Here is a 12755-nt window from a genome sequence, read left to right as displayed (position 1 = left end):
AATTGGATGATCTAAGACTTTTCAAGATTCACCTAGAAGTGCACAGCAGGTGTAAGCCAAAGCCAGGACTTAGATCCAGGTCTTTCCACTCTGCCCCCCGCCCCCCGCGACCCCCACCCTCAGTGTGTTCCCTACGGTTGCTCGTGCAGAACAGAGCTCAGCCTTGCTGTGGCGACTTCTCCACCAAGCCTGGAGTGAGGCTTAAGAAGGCTCCTTGGGCAGGCAGGTGTTGGTGCTCTCCGTCCATCCCCATTTTCTCAGGCCGTATGGGATGTCCTGAGGAGCAGTGAGAGAGGGGAAAGGGGTCAGAACAACACAAGAGGAATAGCAGCTTTTGAATGCCAGTGACCTTTTGAGACCACGGAGCGAGCAGATGGAGGCAGAGAAGGGCACGAACTCCCGGGGGAGAGGATTCATTGCGGGTATCTGGCAAGGTAGAGCTTGCCACCTGCCCCCCAGCAAGGAGTCCGTCCCTCGCGCCCGCCCGAGGTTTGCGACTTTGGTTCATCCCGAGTCACCCGCGCCTGGAGTTGCTCCTCTTCCTCTCAGAGAACAGCCTCATCACTGGGTTTCACTTCTGCCCCAAACAGCTTGTGCCAGCAGCCAGCCTTTTTGAGCTTTCAACCTGGGCTCGGTCCCCCGTCTCAGATGGCACTTGCCCTTCTCCACCTCACCCTCAGCACCCCCTCCTCTCGGCTGCTGCCCCCGGAGATGCCTTTCCCACACCTGCCCAGGCCTCATGGGTGAGCCCTAAAGTGCTGTCGGTCAGCCCAGCAGCCAACCATGGAACAAGGGAGAATTCTCCGCTGGGGTCCTGCATCCCTTTTAATGCTCTCTTTGACGGTGAGGGGGGACAGATTGGAAAATGCAACTTTAAAAAAAAGATCTCGGTAGAGCAGTGGTTCTCCATCAGGAGCAATCCACTCCCCCGCCCCCCACCCCCGTACACACACACGAACACACCTCCACTCCAACGGACTCTTAAATGTCTGGAGACATTTTGGGCTGCCATGCTAGGGAGAGAGGCCAGGGCTACTGCTGATATCCTGCAAGGCACAGGACAGTCCCACAACAAAGAGTGACACCCCCCGCAAAATGCCAGACTGTTATTTGCCCAAACCGCATCTGTGTGGAAAAGTTAGGTGTGTAAGTGCTAGAAAAAAGTTGGCGATACGCTAGCACCACACAGAGACGTGTCCCTGTGACGTTTGGAAGACTTGCCCATGGAAGTGACTGATTCCATGTAAGTTAACGGGACACTGCTTTGCAATCCCCAGTGCAGTAAAACCGCGTGAGGGCTGATGTCACATGTGTCTGGGTTCCCGAGCCTACGAGGTCCCACGAGGTGTGTGTCTTTGGAAAAATCTGTCACCCTCTCTGAACTTCATTTTTTTCACTAGAAAAGAGAATCACCCTACTTACTTCCCAGACCCTTGAAGAGTCAAATAAAATAACGAGAAAATGTAGTTTACAAACACAGTGAAGAATAATTACTCTTAAAAGACCTATTGAATTTCTGGGTTTGAATCTCTGACCTGCCCCCCAGTAGGTCTGTGAACTTGCCTCAGTTTCCCTATCTATAGAGTGGGTATGATGACCCGACCTGTCTTAGAAGGCTGTCACGGTGATGGAGTTAACACATGAAAAACACACATACCAGACCTGGAAAATGAACTACTGAAGAGCCAGAAGGAAAAAAAGCCCTAAAGGTTCAGATTATTATTTTTGTTCTCCCCAATGTTGCGGGGGAGCTATATTTAAACTTCCTAAAAATCCCAAAGGAAAGCCATCTGAGTGGCATAAGGGCCAGACACCGGGTAATCAGTGGTGCGGGTTGAGCCCAGAATTTTCTAGTGTGGGGTGAAAAGTGCAATGCCCCCTGAGGCCAGAGAGAGGAAAATACTCTATCCGGCTTGAAGAAGCCACCTCCCGTGTATTGTACCAGGAGCCACTGCCCGCCTCCTGTGATGGAGCCAGAGGAGGCTAGGTCAGGAGTTCCGCCAGTGAGAGAAGGAGCTGGAAGGAGGGGAGCCCGCCAGCTGCCCTTCCTTACTCAGCTCCCCTACGAGGGGCGAGACTGCCTGGGGTCTGCGGGGGACTCAGACACCGGCTCCTGCAGTTCCGGGCCCAGCAGCCAGGGGGCAGTGAGCAGGTGAACGCCACCTGAAGGGACACAGCCCAGCCCTTGCAGGACAGCAGCCAGTTCCCGCACAGCCCATTGGAGTCTTTTTCAGAGTTCTGCTTCTCAGGTGGGGAAATGAGGGTTGCCTTAGGGGTGGGTAATTCCCTTCCATTGGTCCAGCCTCCCAGGAGCGATCAGGAGGGGCACTTGAACACGGAGATTAGATTCCGAGTGAATACCGCTCTTCTGAAAATGAGGGAGGGCAGGCAGGGATCGTGTTCCCTCACCTCTTCTAGTTCTGGGGTGCTGTCGAGATTGCGCTGTGCCCAGTGACATGGAGAGGCCGCCCAACTGCTCCCTGTCTTTCCTCCTCCTCAGGGAGCACCCTGACCAGACCAGGACCGGCTTTGGCAGTGAGAGTCTCCTGCTTCGAGGCTGCACCATCAGAAACACCGAGGTTGCTGCTGGCATTGTCATCTATGCAGGTGACAGTTTCCTTTGTCCCTTTCCTTTCTTTCCTCCTCCATCCCCTCCTCCAAATCCACCTCCAGTCAGGGGGAACTCACATCAATTCTAAGGGGTAGAGTCACAGAACTTCCCATTTCTCAGCTAAGCAAACTGAGGCTGGAATCACAGCTGATCATTCAGTTCACAAGAGACATAATTAGAGTCCAAGTTACTGTCACTCAGCTGAACAAGACAGGGAGGGAGATGCCCAACCATTCACCTGAAATGGTTTTGCAACATGACCCATAAGCAAAATGAATTGTATCTTATCGAGCCTGAGGAATAACCTCACCAAACTGATTAACTTCATCCTTCATGCCTCGGTTTCCTCATCTATACAATGGAGAAAATATTGGTATCTGCCTCATAGAGCACTCGTGAGGATCAAATGACCCCGCACAAGAAAAGCACTCTATCCAGCACGCCAAGGTGCGATTGGTTGTCATTGTGTTGATTTTGCAGTTAAGTTTTTATTATGATCTTTATTCTTTTTATGGCTTGAGTTATAATGGTCTGTCTCTCCTTGCCACTGCCATTTTGCTTTCTTTAAGAAGAAAAAAAAGAGCAACATTTCTTACAATGAAATCTAAAGTCTTAGAGGGCAGTCTCAAGACTGCTGTGTCCCTGGACCGTAGAACCTGGTCCTCTGTGGGCTCTCTGGTAAATATCTGTTGTTATGCTGACAACTGCAGACTTCTTCCCCAGTAGGGGAAACACAGTCTCCTGGAGGTGTCCACTTTCCCTGGAAGACTCCAGAATACATTTCCCCGGGTCTTCCATTCACTGGAATACCTTGTAATATTTATTGTGTTTGCTTGTTGTGTTGTTTGATTTTTCTTCTTTGGTCTCACTAGAACCCCGCTTTTGATGGGCATAGAAGAGCCTTTTAAGCATCAATCGTAAGATTCATTTTGGGGGACTGCCAAAGAAAAAAAACAGGTGTTTAAACAAATAATGTCACAATCTAGCTACTTTTCCCTAATTTGGGGGAAGGGAGGTTGTCTTTGTCAGTTCAGGTAACTGTTTTTAAGGGTCTTTGGTGATGGAGTTCAATGCCATCTGGTAGATCCACTAAAGATAACTTGGCGACAATCTCTGTCCCACCATGAAGACCCACATAGGCTTAGAGTGTGCTTTTCTGAGTGATCAGACACAAAGAAGAAATGCCATGTGGGTCACGGGAGTGGTATATGAGGGGACAGATTTGGGGAGAAAGTTCATTGTGGTTCTGGGGGACCAAGCTGTCTGGGGTGAAGCCCGCTCCCCAGCTGCACGTCCCTGTGCTGGTTGGCTAAGCTTTCAACCCAGGGGGACTAAGAGTTCCTACCTTGCAGGGTCATCAGGTTCAAATGAAATAGCCTGTGAAAGGGGCTAACACAACACCTAGCGCACATGAGGCTCTCAAAGGTGTGAGCAAAAAGGATGCTCATTGTTTCCGGTGTGATTACCCAGAGCAGGGGCGCTCAACCGTGGCACAGGTGACAGATAGGCCCAGGTCATTCTCCGTGGTGGGGGCTGCTTTGTGGGATGGTGAGCAGCATCCCTGGCCTCTACCCACCAGATGCCGTTAGCAACACCTTCTCAAGGTGTGACAACCAAGGGTCACTGGTTCAATCCCCAATCAGGGCACATGCCTGGGTTTCAGGCCAGGTCCCCAGTTGGGGGCACTCAGGAGGCAATTGATGTTTCTCTCCCTCTCTGTCTCCCTCCCTACCCCTCTCTCTAAAAATAAATAAACAAAATTTTAAAAAAGATAAGATGTGACAACCAAAATTTCTCAAGGCAGTGCCAAATGTCTTCCGGGTAGTTAAATCCCCCTGGTTGAGAATGACCGATCTAGAGTCTCCCCCTGGATAGTATGAACGGACAGAATAGGAGCACCTCAGTGTTAAAGGCCTCAGAAAGCCAAGCCGGGTTTCCCAGAGAAGAGACCCAGTGTGGACATGTGCGCCCCTGCTGTGTACACGGAATGCACTGAGGTACTTTGTGTGTATTAATCCACTCACCCGCCCCGAACACACACACACACAAGCATTGTTTCCCATTTTGCCAACAAGGAATTGAGGTGCTAAGGGGTTAAGTCACTCAGGGTCACTTGGCTCCTGAGATTAATTCCATGTAACCCAAGGTCAAGTGTCTGCAGAGTATTAGCTCTGACTCTGGAGTCCATGTTCTAACTGCTACACCCCACTGCCTCCCCCTTGAGACCAGCTTTGGCTGAAAGGGACAGAGGGATCGAGAAGGTGAGGAGGAGCAGGTGTTTGAAGAGGGTGGTCCAAGGACCCCTTGTGTGGGGTGAGCCCGAGGCAGGCAGGAAGGCATGGTGTCGCCAGCACGGAGGGCCTGTGTTCACGGTGCTGTGAAAAGCCCCTCACAGCCGCGGTGACTCCGGTCTAATTTAATAAGCGTGGTATTTGCTCACTCCTACTGTTTGTTGCCACGTTAAATCCACAGGGCAACTAGCTAAACAGCATCAAACCCATTCACTGCTGGAGTGGAGATAGGAGTTGCCTTTCACTGTGCACAGAAAATATGTAATTGGTGTATTTTCACTTGACTGCTGAGGAGTGGAGCGTGGCAGTTAAAAGGCAGCAGCCCTGGGGGGTGGATTTCTGGGGGAGGGGTGGTGCTGGGCAGAGGGGAGCAAAGGGGAAAAAATTGAAATTATTGTAACAATATAATCAATAAAATATACTTTAAAAAAAAGTCAGCAGCCCCCAAGCACAGGCTCTGTCTAGAGACAGAGGCTCAGTTTGACTCCCAGCCGTGAAAGAGCGAAAGCTAGGAATCAGAATCCGGGGTTCTTGGTGTGGCTCTCATGCTGATTTATTCTTTCATTGTAGCCCTGTCCCTTCTCCTTCTCTCCAACTAGAAAAAGGGGGAATTGGATGAGATTGATAGTTACAAATTTTATTGTCCTTTCTTGGAACAACACTTGATGCACACAGAAGTCCAAGATAGCAGTGTGGCTGCACAGAGTTAATGTTGGGGTGGAGGCCTCGGGCCCCAAGCAACACCCACACCTTAAGCAAGGAGACAAGTATGAAAACTACTAGCCCCAAGCAGTGTCCTGCCCCAGGGCGTTGGCACCTATTATTCCCCCATCTGAAAACCCTCTTCTCCCAACTCTTCTCTCTCCCTTCAAGTCTTTTTTAAATGTCACCTCTTCTGAGAAGCCTTCCCTGATCATGCTCTCTAAAATCATCTCTTATTTATTAACTCTCTTTATTTCATTGGATGTATTACTAACTGCCATTATTTATTTGTTCTTCCCTTGTGTATTTTTACCTGAAGGTGAGTCATCTGTCTTAGCACTATAGACCCCCACTAGCCCATCAGAGTGCAAATTAGAAAAAGATAGCCCTCTTCAAAACAGCATAAGCCCTTCCTCAAAACAGCCTATTGTCACTTGCCGGAAATGGGCTGTAATTAACTTATTAATCTATGACAACTGCAAGATGAGGGATACCTCTCAGTCTTTTCGGGGACCAGCCTGAGCACGGTATCTCTGCCAGGGCCCACCGGGGTCTGGCGTGTAGGGATGCTCAGTAAACACCTGCTGACCAGCTGTGTGCAACGGCTGCCTCTGTTCTCAGCCACCTACCTTGGCAGGTCAGAGTCAGGCCGGGGAAGGAAAAGCTCCCATGAGGAGAGCCAAGGCCAGGGCCCAGGCCAGAGGCACATGGGGACCAAGGGACTGATGATCTCATTTCTGCTCCAAGGCCACGAGACAAAAGCCATGCTGAACAACAGCGGCCCGCGGTACAAACGCAGCAAGATCGAGCGCCGCATGAACACAGATATCTTCTTCTGCATCGGGCTCCTCTTCCTCATGTGCCTCGTTGGAGCTGTAGGTATGGAATGTTCTGGAAAGAACAATACACACTACCACCGTAATCTTTTTCCTCAACTCTCAGAGCCTCAGTATCCTCATCTAGAAAAGAAAGTGAATAAAAAATGAAGCCTCCCCTGTACTATATCAAGAGACCCGTGAACTAATCATGCATGTGAAAATCTCCTGACAGTATTGTTTACTGAAACTGTTAGGAATACCATCTATTATTTACTTGTCTAAGAAATATTTATGAAAGCCAGGCACTCTTAGCATGAGCGGACAACAAGATGAGTCAGGTCGAGCTCCTGGTCCAGCAGGAAGGAGCTGGCACATGGACAGGATCCGTCACCATCTGTCCCCTCAGCGACGGCCACGCACAGGTGCTGTATTCATTTCCAGTTGCTGCTGCAAAAAGTTAACACAAACTTATTGGTTTAAAACGGCACCATCTATTCTGTTAGCTCTGGGGTTCAGAAGTCCAAAATCAATATCACCGTAATAAGATCAAGATGTCGGCAGGGCTGATTCCTTCTGGGCCCCGAAGGGAGAATCTGTCACTCGTCTTTTCAGCTCCTAGTGCCCACCTGTATCCCTTGGCCTGTGGCTCCGTCCTCTGTCTTCAGTGGGTATTACTCTGATAATACACTCTGAGAACTCACGTATTACTCTCTCCACATTTTTTTCTCCTCTGCCTCCCGTTTATAAGGACACGTGTAATTACACCATTGGGCCCACCGATGACCCAGGATACCCTTCCTGGTCTCAAAGTGTTTAGCTTAGTCACATCTACGAAGTTCCTTTTGCCGTATAAGATAGCACACTCACAGGCACCAGGGGTGGGCGATGTGGACACCTGCGGGGGCCTTATTCACCGGACTTGAGACCACAGGTGTGGTGGAAGCATCAGGAGCAGTAGGCGTTCTCAGAGAAGGTGGGCAGGGGCAGGGACAGGATGGGGCAGGCAGGTGTGAAAAAAGGGAGGTCACTCTTAGCCCCAGGGACAGCACAGAGGTAGAAAAGCCAGTCATTTTGGACAGAGGAGCATTCGGCAGCTTGGTGAGTTAAGAACGGAGGCCTGGTGAGAACCTAGCCCGGCCGAGTTCCCCAGCTGCATGGTATGGGGAGCCGTGGGAAGCCGAGGCACAAGTGGCCTGAGCCTTTTATGTTGATCCTCGGAGTATAGGCACAGAGGGCCCCTCGTTCTCACCCGCTCTGTCCCCACTATGGCCTATCTCTTGAGGGTGGTTCTCAGGACCCTGAAGGAGCCCCAAAAAAGAGCCAGGGAAGGGCCAGAGGAAGAACTCCAGTGCTGAGTCCAGAACCCACTGCTGACCCCCACTGGGGAGCAGCGGTGATGTTCGCACCTCAGTCACCTCCATTAGAAACTGTTCCCATCGCTGGTTTCCAGCGAGATGCTGTGTGCCACCCGGGAAGATGGTGAGACTTAGTCTCCTGGGTGGCCTGCGGTGTTTAATTAATACTTCCCAGATGTATCTAATGGCAGGCCCCCTGCAAGTGGCCCCCAGCTGGGAGGAGGGCCCCTGGAGGGCATGACAAAGACAAGCAAGGAAACCACCCCCATGTGGCCATGAGATGCTACCTAAACTGTCACCTTGGCTTCAGGACACGCTTTTCAAGGAATCTCAGGACTGGAAAGGACATTTGAGATCATCTCACTGTGTCTCCAGAGAAAGGAAGTTAATGATTATAAAGGTCACCCGGTGAGATAAGGTACAGAAAAGCCGGAAGCAGCTTGGCAGATTGCCCAAATGATACATACATTGAGAAAGGTAAGGGAGGGGCAGAATCCTGTTCTTCCTGAGAGCAGTGACTCATGCACAGAGTCGGCCCTGCAGGATGAGAAAGCTCTTTAGCAAACATTGTGCTGGGTCTTTATCACAGATTTTTGTTTCTTTTTTTCTCTTTCTTTTCTTTTTTATATTTTTGCCAAGAATGTCCTCCCAGGCCTTTCTGATCACCCCACACCCACCCAGGCTCCCAGATCCCACAAGGCCACCTCCACCATGCAGCCTTCTCTGGCTCCTCCCAGGCTCACTGGCTTCTCTGAGGGCCAGTGGCCCTTACTCTGTACCATGTGTTGGCCCCTCACTTCGTGCCTGTGAGTCTCCTTTCTCCTGCCACGTACGATGGCATTTGGCCCAACCTCCTGGGAAAAGAAGCATCTTGGGGGCTGGGCAGCATTCTGTTTGTCTTTTGGTCCCTGTGGTGCGTACCCTAGAGCTGAGAGCATAGTACACATGAGGTTATTCTACTCTCACAATAATCCCTGGAGAAGGTATTGTTCCTAACTGGCAGATGAGGATGCTGAGACTCAGAGACGGTAGCAGGGGTTGGAAGCCCTTCGTCTTATTAGTCCTCAGGTGATGGGTGTTCTTATTCCCATCTACAGACGAGGGAACAGAGGGTTCAGTCTGCCTCAGCTGCTGTCGCTCTGGGCTCCCACAGCACCTCTCACACCGTAGGGGATTCGTCCCTTTACATCTGGCTGCCTGACTTGGTAGGGGACTCCTCAAGGACAGAACTAAGACCAACTCCTTCCTGAATTGATACATGTCAGAGGGAGGGAGGATGGGTGGAGGGATGGGTGGGCAGATGGATGAGTAGGTACAGGGGGGAAGAGGGGCTAGGTAAAAGGTCTGTCAAGACTCCCCAGCCATGCACTTTCCACCACACAACTGAAAAGATCTGTCCCTTCCTGTTTTTCCAAACCCAGTATAACAGAACTTCATGAAAATGTAAGTAGTCCCCATGCCCTCTCCTCTGATAAGACAGACTTACTGCCTATTGAGAGACTGACATGCTGACTATAGGAAGGACCGCTTTAGAGCTAAATGAACACCAGCACACACACAGCCAGACTACATGGCCTAGGGGGGGACCCCTCCAAAGCACACTCATTTCCAGGACTGGGTCTCAGGGGCTGATGCAATTGACCAGCCTCAGGACTAAGTGGAGATTCTGTCTCATGCTGCTTTGCCTCCTCTCAGGTCACAGCCTCTGGAATGGGACCTTTAGAGAGCACCCTCCCTTCGACGTGCCAGATGGCAAGGGCAGCTTCCTGCCCCTTGCCCTTGGGGGCTTCTACATGTTCCTCACGATGATCATCCTGCTCCAGGTAGGAAGTCCTCTCTAACTAATGGTTACGGAACCCTGTGGCCAATACCACTACCACTCCGTGAAGTAAAAATCAATGCCAGCCCCAAGAAGGAACTAACGGGACTGAGATGAGAAATGCTCATTGCTTTCTTGTGGGCCTTTGAACGTCTTTACATCTGGGGTTCAGACCCAGCCTGCTTTGTGAGGGAAACTTGCCCCCAGATAATAGTGGAGAAAAAATATTTATCAGGCTTTTCTACATAAGAGTAAGATGACAGCAGTGACCCATGTGTGCCTGGCTCTTTGCCAGGAATTGCACAGGTGAAACCTAACGACCTGGGAGTAAGAAAAGATTAAATAGCACAGAGATTGACCGAGAACTGTCAAGCCCTAAACACTGAGAGAGAGAGAACACAAGTTAGTGTTTTAGCATCTAAAAGGTTGAGATTTAAAATTAAAAAAAGAAAAATAGGAACTGACCCTATATGGAGAAATAAACAAAAACATAGAGTAGCTACATGAGAAAAGGAGAAAAAAATCTCCAGGCTCTATAAAAATTACAATCTCTGAAAGGACCAGGAGGCTTCATCTGCATTCCATTTCTTATACTCTTTTAGGGTGTTCCATTGTCTTCTTACTGGTGAATATTTTCAGTCATTAGTACATTCTTTCATTTGGCAGAGCAACCCGTTTTACATGCGAACCGGGTCATACCCTGCTCTGCACAGACCCTCCAATGGTTGCTCATCCTCTCAAAGTGAAACCCAAAGTCCTTACCGCAGCCAACAAGCCCTCCGTGATCTGGACCTGACCCACTCCCTGTCCTGTTCACTCACATACATACTCTCACCCCTCAAACCCCCGGCCACTCCCAGTGCCCAGCATTTGCCCAGAATGCTCCACCTCCCACAGATAACGTCACAACTACCCCGCTCTTCAGGTGTCTACTCCAAGGTCATGGTTTATAAAAGCATCCCTCCCAGCCATCACCCTCTACCCTCTTTACTCTCTCTCTGTGAGACTTACCACCCCCTGATATATGTTCATCTGTTGGCTGGAATTTGAGGTCTTCCAGGCCAGAGATTGTGTCCTTCTCCCTGACATGTCCAGGACCTAGAATAACATGTGACACACAGGAAGTGCTCCATGGATATGAAGCACTGAGCCCATGTAGTCAACAACAGGTCTGAATCCCCATCAAATGGGAGGCCACCCTCAGCGACACCGAGATCCAGGGGGCGTCCAGGGACTTGGGGCAGAGGCAGGACAGCTCCTCACTGGCTCCCACTCCACATTAAACAACCGACGGTACGTGCCTGCCTCATAGACACCCCCGCTGGAAGAAGGCATGTCTCTTTTTCAGGTGCCCCTAATAATTTCAAGGTAGGCATGAAGTCATTGACCTTTCACGTCTCAGAGAACGTCCATCGTGTGAGCCGACCTCAGCTTTCCATGGACAGCCTTTGCCACCCCCTAGACAGGGCCCTGAGACAGGGGCCCGGCCTGGTTCCTGACTCGGTGGCACTCGCTCTCTCTCAGGTGCTGATCCCGATCTCCCTGTACGTGTCCATCGAGCTGGTGAAGCTCGGCCAAGTCTTCTTCCTGCACAACGACCTTGACCTGTATGACGAAGAGACCGATTCGTCCATTCAGTGCCGCGCCCTCAACATCACGGAGGACCTGGGCCAGATCCAGTACATCTTCTCAGACAAGACAGGGACGCTGACCGAGAACAAGATGGTGTTCCGGCGCTGCACCATCGTGGGCAGCGAGTACTCTCACCAAGAGAACGGTAGGAGGCCTCCTGGGGTCCCCATCCTTTTTCTAAAGGAGCCATCCTGCCCTCCTAGATAAAGGTGACAGAAGACCGTATCCTGGGCAGCTTATGGAAAGTGGCTTCCTTGTCACCGATCAGTGCTGTTCTCATCCCCTGTGAACATTCATCTGTTCACGGGGCTACCAGGGATCTCTTGGATGCGGCCCTGCCATCACCTTGGTCCTGCACCCCCTACACACAGCACTTCTACCTGTCAGGAATGGCCAGGGAACGCATCCCAATTAGGTTCCACAGTCTAAGAATTTCTTGAATCACCTTACCTGACAGGACAGGCCTAGGTCTAGGCACGTGATCAGATTGACACATCCAGGAAATGTCCTCCATGCTAACTGAGCTCTTGGTCGTTCAGAGGCAGAGCTTCAGCTTAGGAGATAGGGCTATAAAATGCCGGGTCCGTCATCTCATGTGGACCGAAGGTGACCTTTAAAGCAGACCTGATTCCCTTAGATCTGCCACCCCCAGACCCCACACACACACTTTAACTAAGAGAAGAAACTCTTAAGAGAGCAGCGTTCATTCTTTTGAGTGGGAAGGATGGAGAAAGAGAAAGGTAGTGATATTATAGGGAACCCAATTCCCTTTGCCATGTGGGTAACCATTTACATGGGAGCTTCTGATCCTTTTTAATAATAGAAACAGCTACCATTATCAGGACCTACAGTGTTCTAAATCTTCAAAACAACTCCTAGAGTTTGGCACTTCTTTAAAACCCTAACTAAGGAAACAGAGACACAGATGTAGCCAAAGCTCAACACCACATAACTAGGAAGTGGTAGAGCCAGGATTTGAACCTGTGTGATTTGGTTGCACCCCTTTCTCCAGTCAGGGTAGCCAGCTGCCTATTTTCCAGAGCAGTACAGTGTTCTTCCTCTGTGTTCTTACCTCCACTCCCAAAGTCAGGGCTCCTCCACCACGGGCCCAGCCCAGGTATGACGGGCAACAACAGGACTCCTTTCTTGCAGCCAAGCGCCTGGAGATCCCCAAGGAGCTGGACTCAGACAGTGAAGAGTGGACCCAGTACCAGTGCCTGTCCTTCCCAGCCAGATGGGCCCAGGGTCCAGCAGCCATGAGAAGTCAAGGAGGGGTCCAGCCACTGAGGAGGAGCCAGAGCGCCCGGGTACCCATCCAGGGCCACTCCCGACAAAGGTCCGTGGGGCGCTGGGAGACTGTGCAGTCCCCTGTGGCCTTCAGCAGCTCCATAGTAAGTCCCTGCCTTTTCCTCTTGGATTTGCAAGTGGGCTCTGTCGGGGAGAGATGGGAGAGGGCGCTGGGGTGTGAAAGACAAGGGCCTGATAAACTCTGGAGAGATCTCAGGATGCCAGCCCTCGGTCTTGTGC

At 50.8% G+C, this 12755-nt stretch overlaps 1 protein-coding gene across 5 annotated transcripts in view; it reads left to right on the top strand.

Annotated features, from left to right (window-relative positions):
- The window catches only part of ATP10B (ATPase phospholipid transporting 10B (putative)), a 101499-nt gene that overhangs the window by 25639 nt on the left and 63105 nt on the right, over positions 1–12755 (top strand). For all 5 annotated transcript variants that reach the window (XM_090288529.1, XM_090288526.1, XM_090288527.1 and 2 more), the window contains 5 exons: positions 2501–2607; positions 6352–6483; positions 9473–9600; positions 11121–11373; positions 12381–12619. In XM_090288529.1, the coding sequence (XP_090144655.1) occupies positions 2501–2607; positions 6352–6483; positions 9473–9600; positions 11121–11373; positions 12381–12619 (859 nt within the window). The remainder of the gene's footprint in view (positions 1–2500; positions 2608–6351; positions 6484–9472; positions 9601–11120; positions 11374–12380; positions 12620–12755) is intronic.

This window comes from Furipterus horrens, unplaced genomic scaffold (genome assembly GCF_987537825.1).
Source record: "Furipterus horrens unplaced genomic scaffold, mFurHor1.1.pri manual_scaffold_10, whole genome shotgun sequence".
NCBI lineage: Eukaryota > Metazoa > Chordata > Mammalia > Chiroptera > Furipteridae > Furipterus > Furipterus horrens.
The sequence above is the reverse complement of the archived record's forward strand: the minus strand, read 5'-3'. Positions and strand labels throughout refer to the sequence as shown.